Source organism: Ctenocephalides felis, unplaced genomic scaffold (assembly GCF_003426905.1).
Source record: "Ctenocephalides felis isolate EL2017-DRISC unplaced genomic scaffold, ASM342690v1 CF-g0.4_SCAFFOLD_03570, whole genome shotgun sequence".
In the NCBI taxonomy this organism is placed as follows: Eukaryota; Metazoa; Arthropoda; class Insecta; order Siphonaptera; family Pulicidae; genus Ctenocephalides; species Ctenocephalides felis.
This window is the reverse complement of record NW_020539724.1, coordinates 10,198,237-10,219,537: the sequence shown is the minus strand read 5'-3', so window position 1 is coordinate 10,219,537 and position 21,301 is coordinate 10,198,237. Positions and strand designations below refer to the sequence as shown.

Genomic DNA, 21,301 nt, shown 5'->3' with positions numbered 1-21,301 from the left:
GCAGCAAAGGTATAAGAATCTTCGGCGTATCATATATTTGGATATTTGTAAATATCCGGAGCAGTATATAAAACGTATATAAAGTTACAAAAATGTATACATGTACATTAAATATAAACTGAGCAGATATCCACAAAAACGATATAAAAGATGCAGCGCCGAAGTGCCGACGCCGGTCTTACTTCTTCCCATGCGGAAGATGTGTGGTAGGTATATTTAGGAAACGACTTAAATATATATACAATAAGTATATATATACATATATTTATATATAGTAGGTACATGTGAATGTGTCTACATGTAATACATAATGCAAACCATAAAAAAATTATACGCTTTTTTATTTCGTTCTGCCAGTCGTAAACTCGTCGAATTGACCTCTTGTACGCGTTCTTCTGTATTTAATTTACGATCATTCTGGTATCTATTTTTTGCCTCCGAACAAATTCAGATATTTTAAAAGCTACAGGAAAACAATCATCTTATATTGAACGATCGATGTCAGATGAAAATAATAAATATAATATATATAAAAGTATCACTTCTCTTTAATGATACAAAAAGCTCAAAAGCACATCCACATACGATTTTGAATTTTCCACGTTGAAAGGTGTAATTCATCGGGACATGATAATTGAGCCCTTTAAAAAGAATCGTACAGATTTGCAGTTGCAATTAAATCAAACACACTTCGTTTCATTGGGGTTTTGCATTTGAAATTGTACCAAAACGAGAATAAATAATTATACTTAATTCGAGATAATATTTTCGAGCAATAATAACTTCACATTTCGAATGAGAGAATTTAAATTTCACATCAGTTGAACAAAACTCCCATTAGATAAATATATTAGTTTTGTGCAAAAAAATATATAGAATTATTAACTGTTTATTTAATATAAAAATATTAAATAATTAGTAAACCGGGCGAACTCCGTTTCACCACCAGATGGTTTCATTTTATGTAACATTTCGTTTGGTGATTAAAAGATGAAGAAAAAAATTTCCTGCTGTTGATATTGATTTGATGGTTTCCAATTGAAATGTTAGGAAACGAATAACTTATTTTTTTACTTTTTTGCACAATTTCACAGTGAACACAATGCCGGTTTGTCACATAAAATTAACTAAGCAGAAAACAATGAGCAGCTGTCAAAGAAATGAGTAGCAGTCGAACAAAAAATATTAGTTTGTAGAACATGCTATCAGAGATGACGCTGTATGTGAAAAAAAGAAAAAGTGTTTTCCGCTTTTCTGTTGAAATTTTTCTTCAATTTTCTTTGCTGTAAACCTCACGGAGTCCGAGACCTTTCCAACGAATGCAAAATCGTCGAAATCGGTTCGTGCGTTCTGAAGTTATATCGTCAGGAAAGAAAACCCGACTTATTTTTATATAATAGATTAGTATTTTTTGCAACGACATGGTAAATGGAATATATGATTGGAATATATGATTGGACTATATGAATCTATTATGTTTGTATCCTTAATATACTTAAATATGTATTGTTTGTATTTGTGAATATTTATTGATTTTATACAACATATATCTTCAGCGGTTAGTAGGTAATGCAATTTGTAAATAAATTTTATTGCATCGAATAAATGTCGGTAGTTCTGGAAAATTTTATAGTTAAATGTAAAAAAGCACTTAAATAGAACAAACTTTTAAAAGCTATGCACATTCTCTGAGCCATCTATTTTCAAGCTCGAACGCACTCGTCAACCCACGCGCGAGCATTCGCCTCGCATGTTTATTGTGAGTTAGAGAATTCAGATATTGTTTACGAGGAGCGAATTCGTAGTTATGGCAACATATATATATATATATATATATATATATATATATATATATAAATTTATTAGTATACCTAATGAAAAGCGAGTGACATCACTACCAAAACATGACCCAGATTTTTCCACTCAGGGGAAAACTTATGATTCAATATGCAACTAATGAATCATGTAAGAGGAAAAAATATATCACATAACTTTACTCCTCTCCAGATGTACTAAATAAAATTATAAGAGTGTAATAAAAATATATGAATACATTTATCAATATATATAAAAATAAGGTGCAAATGGAATTTGCCTCAAAGCAAGTTGCAAAATAAAAAAAAATCCCAATATATAAAAACATGTGTAAATAATCCAGTTAATCAATAAAAATTACGATTTAGTCATTTAGATAAATTTTGCAAATGTTTATTTCGAAAATAAAGAACAAAATTTACTACAGCCGTTAACGGTAATCAGTATGAACACTCATACACGGTGTATGTCTCAAGAGTGCGGTTGATCTTTGCAAACATCAATGATCTCCAGATGTACTAAATAAAATTATAAGAATGCAAATGGAATTTGCCTCAAAGCGAGTTGCAAAAACTTCCCAATATAAAAAAATAAAGAACAAAAAGTGTAAATAATCCAGTTAATCAATAAATATTAAGATTTAGCTATTTAGATAACTTTTGCAATTGTTTATTAAAAAAATAAAGAACGAAATTTAACTACCGACGTCAACGGTAATCAGTATGAACACTGATACACGGTGTATGACTCAAGAGTGCGGTTGATCTTTCCAAACTTTAATGATTTTTTATAATTAAACTAATCTTTATATGTTCTTAATATTGTAGGATATTTGTTTATACCTAGACCAGTGATTCCCAAAGTGGTCCATATGGACTACCAGGGGTTCATGATAACTTTCAAGAGGTCCACGTCAACAAAAAGAAATTATGGAGATTCACGATAGTGGATCACAACTCGACTTGTTTATATCTATTTTATTATTATTATTACCTCAATTAATAAATGTCTTAATTTGGATTAGTATCTTTATTGTAAATGTTTAATACTAAACGTTAGTACAAATACAAATTTATTAAAAAAAAATCGAAATCGGCTAAATAAGGAGCCATGGCAAAGTCTAAGGGGTCCACGACACAACCTATGCTTTATACAAAGTTTCATTTAAATCATCTGAAACAATTTTTTTAAACAACAAAAAGCGGATCGATCTTTACAAAAAAAAACTAGTCAACACGATTCTCAACTGATATCTTTCAGATAGTTTTAGAATTTTCAAAATCAGTTCAGGAGTTTAAAAACTAATCAACGGATCCTTATCTAATTTTACCAAAAGTTTCATCTCATCTCCAAAAAACAGACCAATGAGTCTTTATGCCTTCCAATAAATGTAAGTAATAGCATTCAGTCTTTATGCCTTCTAATAAATGTAAGTAGCAGAAAATAGTTTAGATTGTTGTTCAAATAATAATGATACAAATAAATATCTACAAGTCTTCATAATGCGATTCGAATTGCTTCGCACATTTTCTTTACTGAAAACCCCATTAGGCGAACAAAAGAAAATCTGGCTTCTACACATCATTGCTATTGTGAAAAGTTGTTTGTTCGTGGTCTACTAGAAAATATTTGTGAAGCACAATGGTAAAGAAAAATATAACAAATTGTATGGAATCAACCTCAAATGGAAACAAATATAATATTTTTTTAAATAAAAATCCATTGTGAGGAAGCATATCCAGCAAAGAGCGTGTAATTATTTTTTACACAATTTTATCGTACCACATGCTGTATAATAAATATTATTTAATTATTATCATATCATGTCATTAAGTTTTGTCCATCATATTAATCAATATATACGTATTTTATTAAATTCTAACCGGACACCTATGCATTTGAAGAAAACTTGGCAATGACCCGGTTCAGGGCGAAAGGCGGAGAAAGCTCATAAGTGAAGTGATTTATAAACGTGTTTATATATAAATGATAATACTCTCTTCCTCTCGTGAAATTATGGCCCTAATTGGAATATTTATATATACAAACTGATAAAACTTGATAGACACCTACCTAGACCTAGACCTAGACCTAGTTATGTTCATAATAATATAGAATGAAATTTAAAACAAATTTGCAAAGCCGCTGAAAGAAATCTTTCATATTTTCTTAAGTGAAAAATATGCTGAAGTATTTTCAACAACCACAAATTATAATTATATAAAATTGAAAAAATTATATGAAGTTTATTAAGCACTAAACTTGTGCAAAAGAACATCATAACTAATAATAATTAATAGTAACAACTGATTCAAGGTAACGCGGCACGTATTATATATATATATATATATATATATATATATATATATATACATATGCTACATCAAATCTCTATTACAGAAAAAATCCAATTAAAATCTCGTCAAGAAGAGAATGGTCAACCATTGGGTTGCTTTCTAATGACCCTAGGAATGTTAAAGAATAATATCACAACACCTCATAGAACACAAAGTTCTGATTGTTGGTCAAATAAAAAAAAAAAACATCTTCATTTAGCATCTGAAATAATATAAATATTTAAATAAGATTTTTTCACATCAGATAAAAATCTCAAGAGATCTCTAAATTATTATTTTGACATATTTCAAAATCAATAGTTTTTGTTAGGATGTTATTGAATTACTAAAATATGGAACTCAAAAAAAATCCTTTACAGATATTTTTCTTGACGTTTTCAAGAACAAAGCCGGATATAAAAAATCCTTTATAAGGCGTTTATAGATATTTTTAGTTTATAGAAAAATGTTTTATTTTTCAAAGCATTTATAAATGGTTTTCTTAAAATTTTCAAGAGCAAAGCCAGATAATAAACTTAATCAGCTCTTTGTTTATGTGAAAAACTGGTTAATAGCGAAAAGTAGCACATGTTAAAAATAAACAAACAACAAAACATATACATCTGTATGTATTACCAATTACTTATAACCATCGATGAACAAAGTCATGAAATTGGAATCTGAATTTATTGTAGTAAGTAAAATAATAAATATGAAGCAGACAGGAAAAAAGTGCAAACAATGCTAAAAATTAAAAAAAACTTCAACCGACTGCAAAAATAAATAGTAAAAATAAAATTTGTATGATTTGATGATTTTCAAGACTGGAATATTTTTGGTATTCAAATAATTCAGGAACCTGTGGTTGCAAGACCAAAGCTCTTACCACGGAGCTACGAAAAAGCTTTACAAAAATAGTATAGTCATTATTTTAGACGGTCCCTCACATACAATAGAATTATTATTAGCCTAAAGTTATTTGAAAGGCGACCATGGAGTCTATTTAAAAAAATTATAATGTCTTAAAAGCATTTACGAATCACAATTTATATAGGAAACATCAACAGACCTCAATTATAGTTAGTTAAAGCTAAATGTTCAGAAATCGCGGCGATGAGAACACTTTAGTTAAAAATAGTTATGACGATCAAATCTTGGAACATAATATGTTATCTAAAGTACTGTTTAACATAACTTAAAACTTCTAAAAATAAGTTGATAATTGTAAACATTCGATGATACATAAAATATGGAATTAAAACTAATGAACTTACCTATTTTGGCATCGATATTAGAAGCCGGTATCCGCCAACAGCTGAATATAATCTTCAATCTGCAAAGAGAAAACAAAAATATTATAAATTATTTTGTTTTAAAAATTAACAATCACCAAAAGAAGAAAATTGTAAGTACTTTAAATTTTCGTTTCAGTAACATTTACTAATTTAAATAATAATTCGTTCATAAATTGACTACGTCTACTACGAGGTTGAAAATACTATGTAAATATGAATAGATTTTTAGCCATTTTTTATACTGAGGTCTGGTCAGTTTTCATAGTCTTTTTAATTTTCCGACAGAAGTACTCGGATCGTATCCTGGTACTGTATATGCTGATATAAAAATTGATTGTACTGTATACTTAATAAAGTTAGACTGTATATTTACAGTATAGACGTGAAGATGATCTAGTCAGTTTTCATAGTCTTTTGTATAAAACTGTATATGCTGATATAAAAATTGATTGTACTGTATAATTAGAAAAGTTAGACTGTATATTTACAGTATAAATGTGAAGATGATGCACTGTCGTAATATGAAGAAGTTTCAATAAAATAGGAAAAAATTGATTGTGAAAATGAATATTCTTGAGAAATGGAGTTACAATGCTGAATATAATATATGAAAAGTCAAACAACTTGTAATATGAACTTGATTTTTTTTGATATAGGATATAAAAAATTCAGTTCCAAAAATGAAGATTTGTGATTTGTAACTTCAGTGTATGTGTATATGAGGGTATAATATAGTTATATATTTATGGTTAGATGTCTCCAGTCTGTCTGGCACCAAATTACCACTTTTATTACATTCGATCCAATTAAATAATGAATAACTAGAAAATCACGTAGTATTCATCAGATTACAACATGTTAAACTATTGAAATCAAATAATAAAATTTTACACGTATTATGTGTTTTAATAAAAAAAATCGGATTGATCCCAATTAAAAACTAGTGCAATTATGATGTCTACTACTAATACAGTGGCTTCCAACTTTTTTTACACACCACCCCCCATAGTTTTTTGAAAAACTAATGCTGCCCCCTTAATTTTTGTAACAATCAACTGATATAAAAATAAATATATACTCATTCATTTTTTATATCATTTCAACGTTTTTAGTTTATTTTAAGAAAATATTATATTGAAAGTACATCCCCTTAGGGGTCGAGCCCCACAGGTTGGAAACCACGGTGTTAACATAATTTTTAAGCTTAGGAGATGAATTTTGAAGCATTATAAAAAAATAACATGAAGATTGCAAGTTTCTGAATATTTATTTACTACGAAAATAATTTTCGTACGTCACTCAGCAATAGAATAAATTTGTACTATAATTATGAATTTTTCAGACTATTGACAGATGAGCAAGACACTATAGGGCTATGCCCCTGTAAGCCCTCACAAATAAAACAAAAATCTCTAATATTATAAGATTGTGCAAAAATTTAGACTTGGACTTTAGAAAGTGCATATAAATATGCCAGAGTAAGAATTTGCTATATTTAACCAATAGAAATTCAAATTCATTTATTATTTGTTATAACCCTTATATGAGGTTACAAATAACAAAGTTGTAAATAAGCGTTGCAGTATTATTTCAACGAATTTATGTGCAATTTGTAGGGTCAGTAGAATATATTTGTCAAGTATAAATTCATATTATAGGATTAAACTTACATTTCAAATTGTAAATAAAATATTCTCGTGCACTTTTACACACTTTCACATAACCGCTGTCAAAACACGACTGGGCAGGGCAAACAACCGCCATGATAAATGTTACAATGTTACCACAACCTTAAAAATTAAGTTTTTGTGTTGAACAACATGAAGTTAAATGAAATATAAACTGTATTAACAGAAAAAAGAAATAAATAAGAATTTATTATTTATGTATTATAAAAACATGATCAAATTGAATGCCACTTTGATCCACGTCATCTACAGAAGGAATTACTTATGGGAAATATTGCCAAAATATTTGGAGATTTTATTTGTACATTAGTTAAAAAATTAAACTTTTATTGTTAAATTTAATACTTTAATAACAAGCGGTTGGGAGCCCAATACTTGTTGACGCGTTTGTGAATTTATTAATATGAACAATTAACATTCACTCACATGTGATTAATGTTCATACGATTACAAAACCAAGACATAATTATGTGGGCACTTATCATATCCTCAAAACACTCCTTGGTGTTTATATGTTGTCCCTGTAAATAGGAATCTTATTAATGCATTCCCCTCAGACATATTCACCTCAAAATCGATTAAACAATGCAGTATAAGTAAGAACATGTAAAAATTAGGTTTTGTCATTTATTTCCATCAATTTACAAAATTTAAGCATCAGCGATTGTTACTTCAACCTCTACACCTGGCTCAATACTGATGGAAGTGATTTGCTTCACAATTTCAGATGGAGAGTGCAGATCGATGACTCTTTTGTGGATTCTCATTTGGAAGCGATCCCAAGTTTTTGAACCTTCACCACAAGGTGTTTTACGTGTGGTAATACGCAAGATTTTGGTTGGCATGCGAACTGGTCCCTGATAATAAAAAAAAACTGGGTTGAAGAATTATATACGAGACTAATATGAAATTTCATTTATGACTCAAATATGCCGAAAACACTCTATTTACATAGCCAGTTATTTGTTGTAAATTGATGAAAGTATGAGTATACAGCAATCAACTCAAACTCACTTTAACCTACTGTTTTATATAGCACATCTCGTAAATGTAGATTTACATAGATCAGTAAATCTGCAATTCATGTGCATACTAAGAAGAACAATATAAGTAAAAAAAACTCACCTTCACACGGAGCTTTTGTTTCTTGGCTCCATTTATTAAATCGGTACATACTTTCTCCAATGAACGTACATTTCTTGAAGTTAAAGTTATACGGATGCGATGGACCTGAGGCACCTCAGCTGTTGGTTTTTCTAAATCTTTGCCAACTGCAGCCTACAATCAAAATAACATTAATGCAAAGAAAATTCGCACGAAAAATTACTGAGATAACACGTGTATATGTAACCTCAAATCGAACACTATTAACATAAGGCAAAAAGATTTAATGCATGATATAAAAGAACAAATATGATGTAAGTATTATAATTACCATTTTTATATATTCTTACTGCTCGAGTTAACCAACACAAATTTTAAATTGGTCAGCGCTGAAGCAGTAGGTACTCCTTCAACAATTAGATCAAAATGGCCGAGTAAACGTAAACGCCAGTAAACGCCATACGAGGAAGACACTTATCGATAAGTTCTGCCGGTATCGATATTTATAATTGGAATCGATTTTTTATAAATATTTCGGAATAAAGTATTAATAAGAATGATTTCAATAAAAACTTTAATTATTATATTTTGAAATTTGAAGATCTAATAATTATTAATTAAGAAAAAAGGTCGATTCTCAAACGCATTTTATTTCTTTGCCTTCCCAGAGCGCTGCATGCAGTTTGGTCATATCTTTGCTGTTTCAACGCTCGGCAGTATCTATTTTTATTTATGCCTATGGATTTATATGTCGCGGAAAGGTGGTTGATATTTTTTTAAGAATTGTTTTCGCTATGTATATTTCTATATGATTCTTTAATTCCTTTTGTATTAAATTTTTAACGCTGTATGTTGCATATCGCGACCGAAAAAGTGCTTCTGTTGGAAGTCTAGGAAAATATCGTGTTAATGGCTAAAAACGCTTCACCGGCAATGGTTGTCGATAAGGATAAAAAGAAGAAGGAGCGGAGTCGGGATAAAAAGAAAAAACGCTCTGGATCAACTAGCAGTGACAGCAGTCAGTCTTCATCAGACAGTTCTTCATCTTCTTCAGATTCAAGTTCAAGTAGCAGAAGTTCATCATCATCTTCAAGTTCATCTTCTTCGTCCTCATCAAGTAGTGCATCAGAGAGAATTCGCCCCAAAGGATCAGATAGAGCACGTAGTAGAAGTCCAAAACTCAAAGCAGAAAAAAGTAGGGAATCGAAGCCAGTAAAAACTGATAAACCTAAAGCAGACACAACTGTCCCTCCAAGGCGTAGTCAATCTCCGCCTGTCGAGAAAGACAAACCTAAAAACAGATCGCGATCCCAATCTCCTCGTCGCAAACGAAGGGAGCGTTCTGTTACACCAAGACCTGTTAGGATTCATATTGGCAGATTAACTCGCAATGTCACAAAAGAACATGTTCTTGAAATATTTTCAGTCTACGGAAGTATAAAATCAGTAGACTTTCCTTTAGACAGATTTCATCCTCAACATGGGAAAGGATTTGCTTATGTTGAATACCAAACCCCAGATGAAGCTGAAGATGCTATGAAGCACATGGATGGTGGTCAAATAGATGGGCAAGAAATAACAGCAGCACCAGTTTTATTGCCAAAGCCTAGACCGCCTGTGCGAAGAATGTCACCTCCTGGTTCCAGGAGACCTGCTCCAAGATGGAGAGGACGTTCTCCCCCAAGATATAGAAGACGCAGTCCACCTCGAAGGAGGTCACCCCCAAGAAAGCGAAGTAGATCAAGGAGTCCCCAAAAGAGACGCAGGCACAGTAGGTCTAGTTCAAGCAGTTCCAGATAAATGTTTTTGTATTGAAGAAATATGCAAATCATTTTATTACTACATAGTGTTTATAAATTTGATTAATTTTGAGTTTTTTGTGTATTTATTATATTTGACTTAATGCACTTATATTTGTATTGTAACTTTTTAAATATAATAAATGAACTATTTTAGGATATCATGTTTTTAACTTATTATAAGCTGGTTACTTTAGGTATTAAACTTTCATGCATATTTTGGTGTACAAATACTCATTCATTACTTTTATAAAAAAGCATAAGTACATCAAGATGCTAACAGAGTTTGTAAAATTGCATATTATAAACTATAAGTTTTTTTTAACAATTGTGTATTGAAATCCATAATTAAAATGTCATATTTTGGACAGTCATATATTTTATAAAGCAAATCTTTAATACATTATAGTATAATTAAACAAGCAATTATCTTAAAGAAGTTTAGCCATAAAACTTAAATTACAATCATCAACAAATATTTGTTTTTAAAATGAATAATAAATGATATTCATGAAGTATCAATTTTGTACTAGAACTTGTTAAAATTTTCATTCTCATTGTTTTAAATTAATCAATCTAATCTCCTTTAAAATTCAGTTAAAATTTTATTAATGTAACTTACGATCAATCTACCCACATATAACTATTCCTTAACCTAAGGCTCATGCTTTTCAGTAGTTTCAAGTTGATATAAGCTGAAAATATCAATCAAATTATTTATAAGCCAACTATATGTTTTCTTAAATGTGAATTATAATAAACCTACTGATTTAACTGTAGTTTTAATAAATTCTTTTTTATGTGCCAAATCAAATTGGGGATACTTTGCATAAACTTGTTTGCATACTGTTTTCATAGTTATTTCTTCTAAATTAGCACCATCCAGTATCTCTTTCACAAGCCCTTTCAATTCTTCATCCTAAAGAACAAAATGTTATTTGAGTACAGAAAAATAAAACTGAATCTATTTATTACTTACAGTAGGTGGTTGTGATTTTCCTTTCTTTGACAATGGTTCATCTTCACTTTCTGATGGGTCTTCTTGATCACTTTCTTCACTGGAACCATCTTTTAATGTTTCTTATTAGCAGCTGTTCTTTAGGAACCCCTCGAGATTTTGCTAAAATAGTATCATATTACAATATAGTACATAGATACAATATAATATTATATTTGAGTTATTATTACCTGGTGATGCTGCAGGCTTCCTGCCTCTGTTACTTGCTGGTGACACTTTTTTCCCACTTGGACGTCCACGTTTGCCTTTAGGCTCCTTGAATAATAAATATGCACATTCATTATTTGAAATTATTTAAATTATGAAGTCAAAAATTCATATACATACATCACTATCATCAGCACTGTCTTCTTCTGATTCACTACCTTCAGACTCAACTTTTTTTTTAGCTGCTGCTCGTGGTGATTTCTTTGCAACAGTTTTAGTTGATTTTGCTGCTCTACCTCGTTTTTTAGGTGGGGCCTAATTTAAGTTTTCAAAATATTATTTAATAAAGGTCTTATATAAAGAAAGATACAAAAATTAGATTAATAAAACAAAGAACTTCTTTGTAGTTTGAATATTAAGAATATTAGGTCTATTCTGCAAAACAAATCTTTTAAAACCATGAGTTCAAATTGTAGTTTGAGATTATGAAGTGATAATTAGTAAGTGTCTATGATTTACAAATTCTTACATCACTATCTACTTCTTCTGATTCTTCAGATAGTTCAGATGCATCACTTCCATAATCCTGGCTTTTACGAGCTTGTGTTTTTGGTGGTCTACCACGACCTCTTCCCTTCACAGCTCGTTTAGGACCAGCATCAGAACCTTCAGACCCACTTGGATTGTACTGGATCATTAAATGATAAAATTATACTTATTATTCTCTATTCCAGGTCATCATAAAATGAAAAATTATGCAAAAAGTGCAATATAACATACATCCGATTCGCTACTGGTTTCATCTCTTAAAGAAGATCTCTGCCCTTTACCACGAGCAGTTCTTTGACCTCTTTCATCACTATCATCAGAATCACTAAAACCTAATATTTTAAAATCAGTGGTGATTTTTTAGATCTCATGTAAATATTAAGATGTAATAAAAAAAATAATACAAACAAAAATCTCATAAATACCCTTAGCTGAGGCTTTGATTGCAGCAGATCTTTTTGGCCTTCCTGATGGTGTATCTTCAGTACTTTCTTGTATGATATTATTATCTTTAGGTTTCATAAGAAATTCACAAATATTATTGGCCAATTCCTCTTTGGTTCCTATATGTGAGATAGAACTATATTAGTATCTGATTAAAATAAAAAAATACTAATCTTATTACAGACCTTTCTTTTCAATATCCAAAATATCACAGAATGTTTTAATCTGCTTGATGTCCATTTTATTGAGAGTCTCTAACTTAGATGTATATTGCTCAGAATCTTCACTAAAATCAAATCCATTAAACTTGCGGATATTTCTTTTAATCATGTTGCTTTTCCCAGGATTTTTAAAAAGTAACTAAGATGTTGAAAGCATTAATTAGAAGAATGCTACCGAAAAAAATACAGATTAAATAAAGAATGGAACTTCAAACCACAAACCTTGTGAAGAGCTTTAAGATCATCTGGTTTAGCACGCCCTAAGTTATTGTCAATAGATACAATATCTCCTAGAGAAACTCCAAATTCCTCCGATTTCTTTAAACAAAAAATTGGATTAACTTGTATAGTAAAAAATTTAATGTCAATATTTAAGAGAATTTATAAACAGAAAAAGAATATCATTTTATAGTCTGATTACCTAATACTTGCTGATAAAATAATAATTTTGTGAATTAAAGATATACCAAAATTACAAAAAAAAGCTATTCATAATTCAGGAGGATGGTATCACTGCAATAAAAAAGTTCCTACTTGTACATTATTTTTAAAATCTGTTTGTTAAAAGACATTTTAATGAAAAGTCTTTCATTCATTTGACTCTTAAAGTAAAAATGTAAAACATTTGATTGTCCACAAATCTGTTAGAATTTATATATGTATTGTATACATGTGTTTGTATATAAAACATGATTAAAAGGATTATTACCTCTTTAGTATCCGAAACGTCATCAGAGTACCTTTGAACTTGTTTTCTTTCACGAGTTCCTGTTTTAGCTTTTGATGAATTATCCTATAAAGATTAAACAAATTCAATAACTAGTCTAGCCCAAATTAAAAAATAAATTGCTATTTGTTAATGGAAGCAATTCAAAAATAAAAGAATTTCGAACTTGTTTCTCATCTTCTGATTCTTCTGCATCTTTTTCATTTTCTTCTGCTGAATCTTGTTCAGATTCCTCATCACTGCCTTCATTTTCAGTTTTACTTTTTGATGTTTCTTTCGTTTCTTTTGAGTTCTTATCTTCTATACTATCAGGAACATCTCCATTTTCAGTATTTTCTTTATGATCAGATTTTTCACTCTTAGAATCTGCATTTGGTGATGCATCTTCTGAAATTTCATATGATGAAAATTAATCAGTATTAGGTTAAACAGATAATGAAATTTATTTAAGAACCTGTTTTATCATTTTTTTCAGTTGAATCTACGGGGGTATTATTCTTATTGGTATCACTTTTATCATCGGCGTCCCCCATATCTTCGGTTTTGTCTTCAGCCTACAATTAAAGGTCCCATTTGAATACTAAGAAATTGAAATTAACCTAAAAACTAATGCTAAACGTTTTGCAAAACAATATTCTTCTCATTAATATTTCGATTATTAAGATTATACCTATACTTTCAGCATTAATTCAATAAATATAAATACAACATTCCCGCGTATTCGTGTTAAAACGCAGCCATATTGAACATACGCGGCATTCAAAAGACGTAAAATTATAACATAAGCATTTTAAATCTTTAAAATATAAACTTTACATCATTCATATAAGTTTAATAATTATTGCACTACATATATTTACCTTTTCAGGATTTATTTTATTTACTTCAACTTCTGCAGACATGTTTATAAAATATGAACTACAAACCTTGTCAATTTCAACCAATCACATTACGAACAAAGCAATATACACAAAACATGTATATGTTGACATTTACGTTTTCTTCGAAAGGTGCTTTTCGAAGATAATTTTTGGAAATTCTCAAAAATTACACAAATACTACATTATATAAATCTACTTAGGATTTTGGTATCCATCTATTATAGATTTAAAATAAGAATTAGTTACAAATTGGAAATTATTTGTCATAAAATTTGAAGCAGCTACTTAAAAATTAGACATAGACTAGAATTGTACAAGAATTAATTATGATTAATAGTCAAATAGCTCCTGTATCAAATTGACCAGAAACCAAAATTTCTAAATTATTAAATTTATTTCTATTTGTATATACAGATTATCGAAGATGTATCGAAGGTTTTGAGAATCGATTAAACCAAAAAAAAGTTGCTGACACGGAGTGACACCTATCCGGTTGCCAAACTGACATATGCTAAAATGTGTCATATGTCATGTCTTTAATGACATGTGCTAAATATGTTTCTTTAACTATGCGCTAAACAAGAAAACCATATCAGTGTCTGTATAAATAATTATATAATATATTTACGATATAAAGATTTGTAAGCCATAGGGAGCAGTAAATGAAAAAATTTAGCCAAATTTGGGAAACATATATGCCAAGCATTCGAAAACTACAAAGTCACAAGCTATGATATTTTTATAAATACTGGGTTTAAAGATTCAATATACTAACATGTTTTCTATCATGTTTAAATCCAATTGTAATAAAGTTGTACACGTCTTATTACGAAAATACAGTGTAAAAACATTAGGAGAGAACGCTTTAACAGTTGGAAACAGCAAATATTTACTAGATGATTTTACTAATGTAACACCTAAAATATTATCCCTTTTAGGGACAAACTTACATACTACTCCCAATCATCCTTTATGCCTTATAAGAAAAAGAATAATCAACTACTTTTATAAAAGATTTGTCAATGCAAAAGGTAACCCCTTATTCAGTGTTTATGATGATTTGCATCCTATAGTTACTGTACAACAAAATTTTGATAATCTTTTAATACCTGAATCCCATCCAAGTCGAGCAAAATCTGATTGTTATTATATAAATTCAAATGAATTACTTCGAGCACATACAACAGCACATCAAGTGGATTTGTTGCGATCAGGGCTTAATAACTTTTTAGTATGTGGAGAAGTTTTTAGGAGGGACGAGATTGATTCTACACATTATCCTGTTTTTCACCAGGTTTACTTTTATTTTGAATAAAACATGAATGTCATAATAAGCAAATAATATTTAAATATTACTTTAGATAGATGGATTGAGACTTCTGAATAAACATCAGCTGTTTAAAAGCGATGGTCAGCTTGAAATATTTGAGAAAACAAATACTAAAAATGCAGTTATTAATGACTATTTGAAACAGGATTGTCATACACTTGAATCTGTTAAGTTGGCTGAACATGAGTTGAAAAATACTTTATCAGGCTTATCAAAATCTTTATTTGGAGAGAATATTAAAACACGTTGGACGGACACTCAATTTCCATTCACATATCCGTCTTGGGAACTGGAAATATATTACAAAAATAGATGGTTAGAAGTACTAGGATGTGGTATAGTTAGGAATGAAATATTGCAGAAAGCAGGAGTAATTGAGGATACTATCGGATATGCCTTTGGTATTGGTTTGGAAAGGCTAGCTATGGTTTTGTATGATATTCCTGATATAAGATTATTTTGGAGTAAAGATTCAGGATTTTTAAACCAATTCAATGAAACTGATTTATATAAAGATATACAATATAAACCAGTATCAGTATACCCTCAGTGCATTAATGATTTATCATTTTGGCTACCAAACGACACAACCATTGAGGAATTCGTATTAAATGATTTCTATGATATTGTTAGAGATATTGCTGGAAATACATTAGAACAAGTAAGAAACATATGGTATATTATGTCTATACAAAAATTATAAAAAATATTTTTATACAGGTCAAACAAATAGACAGCTTTGTCCATCCAAAAACAGGCCGGTCAAGTTTATGCTTCCGCTTAACATACCGCCATATGGAAAGAACTTTAACACAAGCAGAAGTTAATGAATTACATTCAAAAATTAGTGATAAAGTTGTACAAACATTTGGAGTCACAATACGATAGAATATAAACTTGAATAAATTGTTATACAATGCCATGATGCAATTGTATTATTTTCACTAAAGTTTATTAAATATCAGGCATGTGATATAGGACTAATCGCATATTTATTAAATGTATCCTGTGGTGATTTCTCAAGAAATCTCAATTTTGAAGATATTATTATCTTCAGTTTAAAAATTTAGAAAAAGATCTAAAATATATTAAAGGTATGGTAAATATATTATCTTGGTATGCAAATATGTGTGCCATGATTATTTTGCCTAGGCATTCAAGGTTTTGTTTCCATGACTACAATTCACTTGTTTTTGATTCAATATCAATTTATCAAAAAATTATTTTTAAAATGTCTGTGAATAATAAAGTTGATGTTAACACAAAACTGAATGCAAATGACTTGTTAGATTTGAACAAAACTTTGCAAAATAATGTGGACCAAGATAAAATATATTGGCTGAGAAATGATGCCAAGATGAGAGCTGTTTACAGCTCCCAAAACTATGATGAATTTAGGTAATATTTTACAGAATTTAGTAATTACAGATATTAAATTTAATTTATTATTCACAGAGATATAGTTGACGCTGCTCATTTAACACCACTTGATAAAAAGAAAGATAAGATTAATGCAGGAAATGCAAAAACAGTCTGGAATAAATATGCTTCCAAAGATGAAGATGAATAAAATGTTACAATTAAAAATTCTAAAAGTTCTTTTAATTGCAATGTATTAAATATTCAAATATAAAGTTACATATGGAAAACTAAAAAATGTAATCAAACGTATTGCAATTATATACATTATTATTAAATGTAACACTTTATTTAAATATAAATCATTAAAATATTAAAAATATATTTTATACATCTCATAGAATAGTGCCAAGCATTTACAATCTCTCAAATCACACCTTCACCTTTTTTCTAAATTATAAAACAACCAAAGAAAAACTAAGATTCTGTCAAGCATGAGAAAATCTTAATGTAACACACTAACTCGAAACCTTTTAAGATTATTAATCTGTGACTCTAAATAATTGCAGTAATTTTGGAATGAATTTTTATAGATAATTGGAAAGAGATCAAAGGTAAAGTTTATTGCAATAACAACAATGAATTATAACTTGAGACTTGTTAAAAAGACCTGTATCTACTTGCGGGGCTGTTGAATATGAGCCACAGGTTTCTGGCAGTGCTGTACTGGAGGTTTAGGGGCATGTGCAGCCTGTGCTGCCTCTGGAGAGAAATCAGAATTTCCTTTTACAGTGGCTCCTGATACAGCGGTAACAGCACTGGGAGCACTAAATAATAGAAAACGGATCATATACAAGCTCAAACTCTAAATGGAGTATTACTAATAAAGGAAATGTAGTAATAACAAATGTAAAAAATCAATATATTTAAAAAATGAATCTGTTTTTAGGAGTAATGCCTGTTCATGAATAGAATCATAAGTGGGAATTATAATGAAATCTAATAAGACTAAAGGGTTGTTTAGTGTATGATTAAAAAGTACTGCATTTCAAACAAAATTTATTATCACAAAGCACATCACTTCTCCAAAATAGCAAATTTAGCTGTGAAAAGGCAAGATGTGAAGGAAAATATGAATGTGGTTGAATTATATAGAATATATAAGCTTCACAATTAAGTCAGCAATTAATCAAGAAAACATATAGTACAACCAAAGTGCTGTATAGTGTAAGATTAAAAAATACTACATATCAAACATTAAGTTATTATCTATATAACACACCACTCCTTAATTATATTGCGTATTGTATGTGACAAACATATGTGACAACAATAAAACTAACCTTGATGAAACTGTTAATCCAGTAACATCCTCAGCATCTTTTGCAGGCCTTTCCGAATGAGTGACTTTGTGCTGAGTTATTCGCATGCCTCCGGCCTTAACTAATTTATAAAAAAACAAATAAAATTAACAAAATACATAAAGTGAATCACACGCCTTGTTTACAAACAAATGTTATAAATAAACCCAAACCTGCTGGAGGATGTCCTGCTTTCAGCTGACAGGATTCTTCTGTACTAGACATGATTGATTTTTATTTATTAATAATAAATAATATATAGTAAATTGTTTGAAATTAGACGGTCTGGAAACAGCTGGATATTATCTGTTATCAGTACAGTGTTGTTGCTTTGTGAGCAAAACACGATCTGTTCTGCCTTCATGCTTGATTCTGATTGGTTATTTTCTGTATGTTGGAAACGTGTCAGATTCACGTGACCACGCATGCACGACATTGCATTTTAAAATGAAGAGATAAAAGAAATAAAATATGTATCTTAATACATAAAATAATACACAATAACATCAAAACATGTAGAAAAATTAACACAAATCAGGATATTGATTACTATATGAAATTAAACAGATTCAAAAATTTTATGTTAAGTTCACGAAAACTAGGAAAGCAAAGGCTGTTGCAAATCTCAAGCCTAGATATAACTAAATTCAAAATGTTTTGATATTGTTTTAATTTAATTAAGGCAAATTGCTGAAACTTTCCGTACCGTAATTTAAAAGTTTTAATAGAAAAATTAGATTTTTTTTCAAAATTTTCTGTGTAATATTGAAAATGTAAAATTATTCATTACCTAAATATGAGATTCAGACTCCTTTTTATTGTAATGCTAAAGATTCAATAAAAAATAGTTTGTTATAAATTACAACATAATTTATTTAACTACATATATTTATTTTTTAGTCTGACAGTTCATCTTTGTTACAAATTGAATAAGGTTGTACAATCAAGATATAAAACTGCAATAATAAATTGATAACACGGATTAAAAACCGAAAGTATCGTTTTTTTAAATCGTCCTGTGTAAAGTTGGTATACGTGTATTATACATGTATGTATTTTATACATATATAAGCAATGTATTTCTGTGTACGCCTTACATATAGTGTTATATACTCATCATGATTTTATAGGTTTTATGATCTAGCGGTCCATATTATAATTAATTTTATGCAATGACAAATTATTATAGATCAGTAAAAACAACATTTATATTGCAAATATGTTCTATATTTAAAAATAAGTTGCAATCAATATTAAATTAATCTTACATATCCCAGTAAATTCAATTTCAAATCGTATAATTTGAAATGTAGATGCTCTAGAGATTCTATCCCCTATCAAATTTTAGATGATTTTGTCACAATAAAGTAAATATAGATAATTTATCATTGCTATATAACATCAACCACAGATACATTGATTGTGCGAATTCTTTTAAATAATGATTCTATAAATTTGGCTCATGTTATAGAGACATAAATATATATTATATGCTTACAGCAAGAAAAAAAAAACGCATTATGATTAATTTGTTATATCTACAATTAACAGAACTTATTGCACAGTTGTTGCATTTGATGCATTGCTAATATGTACAATTTTTATATTATGGAAGTATGTAACTTGTCCGACAAAGTGGATATGCATAATCACCATCACCAAAAAAATATAATAATCAGTTGATCTTTTAATTGCCAATCGAATTAAGTTGTTAATTTTATGTAAAATTAGCTTAAAAAACCATCTGATAATTATGCTCTGTGGAAAATGGTATCAATTCTGCATTTGACAGCATTTGTGCGAACATATAGAATCAAGCCGATGCCACCTTTATTGTTTGCTCTAATGAATCAACTATTGGCATATGTGAATTAAAAAATGTTTTTAATGCACATTCACCATATATGGAACTGTCTGTTTAAGTATCCATGGAAGAAATTATGATTTTTAAACATCTGAACTAAAAGCTTCCTTTTTTTATCTTAAAAGTTGATATTATTTTATTCAAAGTTGCAGACTTATGGGATGTTCCATTCTTCAAAAACTATTGATAAATGAAACAAAAAAAAAACATTTATACTTATTTAATATTATAACATTGAAAAAATTCACTTTCTACCTTAATGGCTAATCATTTCCAATTCAAAACGCATTATAAACTTTGAAAATGCGTTGACAAAATACTACTGCAATTAATAATTCTACAGATTAGAAAAATATTTAAACTAATAAGATCATTGACACCCCAAAAATATGAATAATCTTTTAAAAAAAATGAATTGATTTTTGTTTAACCAGTGCTCGGAAGAGCAAAGACGTATATTTCGATTTTCCATAAAAGTTTTTAGTGCTTTTGATTTTTTAATGTCTTCTAAGTGTTTTAATTGGAATATGGTTAATCATTAAGGTATAAAATGAATTCTTACAATTTTATAGTAATTAGCTAAGTTTATAAATGTATGATGATGTTTTTTTATTCCTTAACAATAGTTTAGGAAGAATTCAATTTTTAAAATATTCTTTTTAATAAATCTATATGAAAAAAGACTTACAGTTCAGATGTTTAAAGATCATATAACCCAAAATGTCGCATAAAATGCATGTATGTACATAACCGACATCCACAAATATATATATAATTTAACTCTAAAACTAATTGAAATCCTATAATGTTGGATTCAATAAATTTTTACAATTCTGATAAAACAGGGTATAGGACGCGCTTATCCATATATTATTTCCTAATACATAAAATGTGTTCACATCACTGACAATATTTAAATTTGGATATAAATACAGTATACATCAAATTAGCATAGCCAGAATTCGATAGTGTCTTTCTGTCCAGAAAGTACCATTGATAAAAAATTGACAAATACTTTAAACTGTAGTAAGACACAGTTAATAAATCCGCGCATAAAAACTTCGTAAAATAAAAAATACTCTTATTTGCAAATTAATTCATTCCAATTCAAAATTTACAACCTCCCAAATATATATTATGAACTGAATTTATAATAAACTAATTAATATAAAAATCAGGTCACATAATATAGTAATACTAATCAATGCTATTTCGAGACATATTTGCTGGCTATGCTATTAACCACAAGATACATTATATTAGTATCAAATAATTGTAATATTTTTATCTTAGCTTAGATATTTACATAATTTACAGAAGATGCAATACTGCACTTTTTTATATATAGTTTATTTTGATGATA

The 21,301-nt window shown here is 29.0% G+C and overlaps 6 protein-coding genes across 6 annotated transcripts; 3 read left to right on the top strand and 3 right to left on the bottom strand.

Annotated features, from left to right (window-relative positions):
* Nucleotides 1–7,747: 7,747 nt before the first annotated feature.
* On the bottom strand, nucleotides 7,748–8,726 carry LOC113382941 (40S ribosomal protein S20-like). Its single transcript, XM_026621197.1, has 3 exons — nucleotides 8,570–8,726; nucleotides 8,260–8,412; nucleotides 7,748–7,991 (listed from the first exon to the last, which is right to left on the bottom strand). Exons 1-3 carry the CDS (start codon nucleotides 8,570–8,572, stop codon nucleotides 7,785–7,787), a joined length of 363 nt encoding a protein of 120 aa, XP_026476982.1. The 5' UTR covers nucleotides 8,573–8,726; the 3' UTR covers nucleotides 7,748–7,784.
* Nucleotides 8,727–8,857: 131 nt separating this feature from the next.
* Nucleotides 8,858–10,038, top strand: LOC113382940 (RNA-binding protein with serine-rich domain 1-A-like). Its single transcript, XM_026621196.1, has 2 exons — nucleotides 8,858–8,999; nucleotides 9,133–10,038. Exon 2 carries the CDS (start codon nucleotides 9,148–9,150, stop codon nucleotides 10,036–10,038), a length of 891 nt encoding a protein of 296 aa, XP_026476981.1. The 5' UTR covers nucleotides 8,858–8,999; nucleotides 9,133–9,147.
* A 556-nt stretch (nucleotides 10,039–10,594) lies between these two features.
* Nucleotides 10,595–14,258, bottom strand: LOC113382851 (protein DEK). Its single transcript, XM_026621098.1, is given in 15 exon segments — nucleotides 10,595–10,732; nucleotides 10,804–10,956; nucleotides 11,017–11,109; nucleotides 11,111–11,157; nucleotides 11,226–11,310; nucleotides 11,383–11,517; nucleotides 11,732–11,890; nucleotides 11,983–12,083; nucleotides 12,177–12,314; nucleotides 12,381–12,555; nucleotides 12,639–12,734; nucleotides 13,126–13,209; nucleotides 13,310–13,530; nucleotides 13,598–13,697; nucleotides 14,004–14,258. Coding segments are annotated over 15 exon segments (1,644 nt in total). The 5' UTR covers nucleotides 14,046–14,258; the 3' UTR covers nucleotides 10,595–10,717.
* Nucleotides 14,259–14,627: 369 nt separating this feature from the next.
* On the top strand, nucleotides 14,628–16,369 carry LOC113382850 (probable phenylalanine--tRNA ligase, mitochondrial). Its single transcript, XM_026621097.1, has 3 exons — nucleotides 14,628–15,318; nucleotides 15,386–16,015; nucleotides 16,075–16,369. Exons 1-3 carry the CDS (start codon nucleotides 14,800–14,802, stop codon nucleotides 16,240–16,242), a joined length of 1,317 nt encoding a protein of 438 aa, XP_026476882.1. The 5' UTR covers nucleotides 14,628–14,799; the 3' UTR covers nucleotides 16,243–16,369.
* Nucleotides 16,370–16,424: 55 nt separating this feature from the next.
* Nucleotides 16,425–16,924, top strand: LOC113383203 (coiled-coil domain-containing protein 103). Its single transcript, XM_026621449.1, has 2 exons — nucleotides 16,425–16,752; nucleotides 16,810–16,924. The coding sequence occupies exons 1-2, from the start codon at nucleotides 16,451–16,453 to the stop codon at nucleotides 16,922–16,924; spliced, it is 417 nt and encodes a 138-aa protein (XP_026477234.1). The 5' UTR covers nucleotides 16,425–16,450.
* Nucleotides 16,925–16,953: 29 nt separating this feature from the next.
* On the bottom strand, nucleotides 16,954–18,403 carry LOC113382989 (death-associated protein 1). Its single transcript, XM_026621247.1, has 3 exons — nucleotides 18,248–18,403; nucleotides 18,057–18,156; nucleotides 16,954–17,540 (listed from the first exon to the last, which is right to left on the bottom strand). Exons 1-3 carry the CDS (start codon nucleotides 18,297–18,299, stop codon nucleotides 17,390–17,392), a joined length of 303 nt encoding a protein of 100 aa, XP_026477032.1. The 5' UTR covers nucleotides 18,300–18,403; the 3' UTR covers nucleotides 16,954–17,389.
* Between the last annotated feature and the right edge of the window lie 2,898 nt (nucleotides 18,404–21,301).

Excerpts from the sequence above, each read along its gene's own strand:
- LOC113383203 (XM_026621449.1), top strand. The coding sequence starts at position 16,451 with ATGGTAAATATATTATCTTGGTATGCAAATATGTGTGCCATGATTATT. Across the intron at positions 16,753-16,809 it reads CAAAACTATGATGAATTTAG|AGATATAGTTGACGCTGCTC; the intron begins GTAATATTTTAC and ends TATTATTCACAG.
- LOC113382989 (XM_026621247.1), bottom strand. The coding sequence starts at position 18,299 with ATGTCTAGTACAGAAGAATCCTGTCAGCTGAAAGCAGGACATCCTCCA. Across the intron at positions 18,157-18,247 it reads AGCAGGACATCCTCCAGCAG|TTAAGGCCGGAGGCATGCGA; the intron begins GTTTGGGTTTAT and ends TTTATAAATTAG. Across the intron at positions 17,541-18,056 it reads GGATTAACAGTTTCATCAAG|TGCTCCCAGTGCTGTTACCG; the intron begins GTTAGTTTTATT and ends TCTATTATTTAG.
- LOC113382850 (XM_026621097.1), top strand. The coding sequence starts at position 14,800 with ATGTTTTCTATCATGTTTAAATCCAATTGTAATAAAGTTGTACACGTC. Across the intron at positions 15,319-15,385 it reads ATTATCCTGTTTTTCACCAG|ATAGATGGATTGAGACTTCT; the intron begins GTTTACTTTTAT and ends ATATTACTTTAG. Across the intron at positions 16,016-16,074 it reads CTGGAAATACATTAGAACAA|GTCAAACAAATAGACAGCTT; the intron begins GTAAGAAACATA and ends ATTTTTATACAG.
- LOC113382940 (XM_026621196.1), top strand. The coding sequence starts at position 9,148 with ATGGCTAAAAACGCTTCACCGGCAATGGTTGTCGATAAGGATAAAAAG.
- LOC113382941 (XM_026621197.1), bottom strand. Across the intron at positions 7,992-8,259 it reads AACAAAAGCTCCGTGTGAAG|GGACCAGTTCGCATGCCAAC; the intron begins GTGAGTTTTTTT and ends TTTTATTATCAG.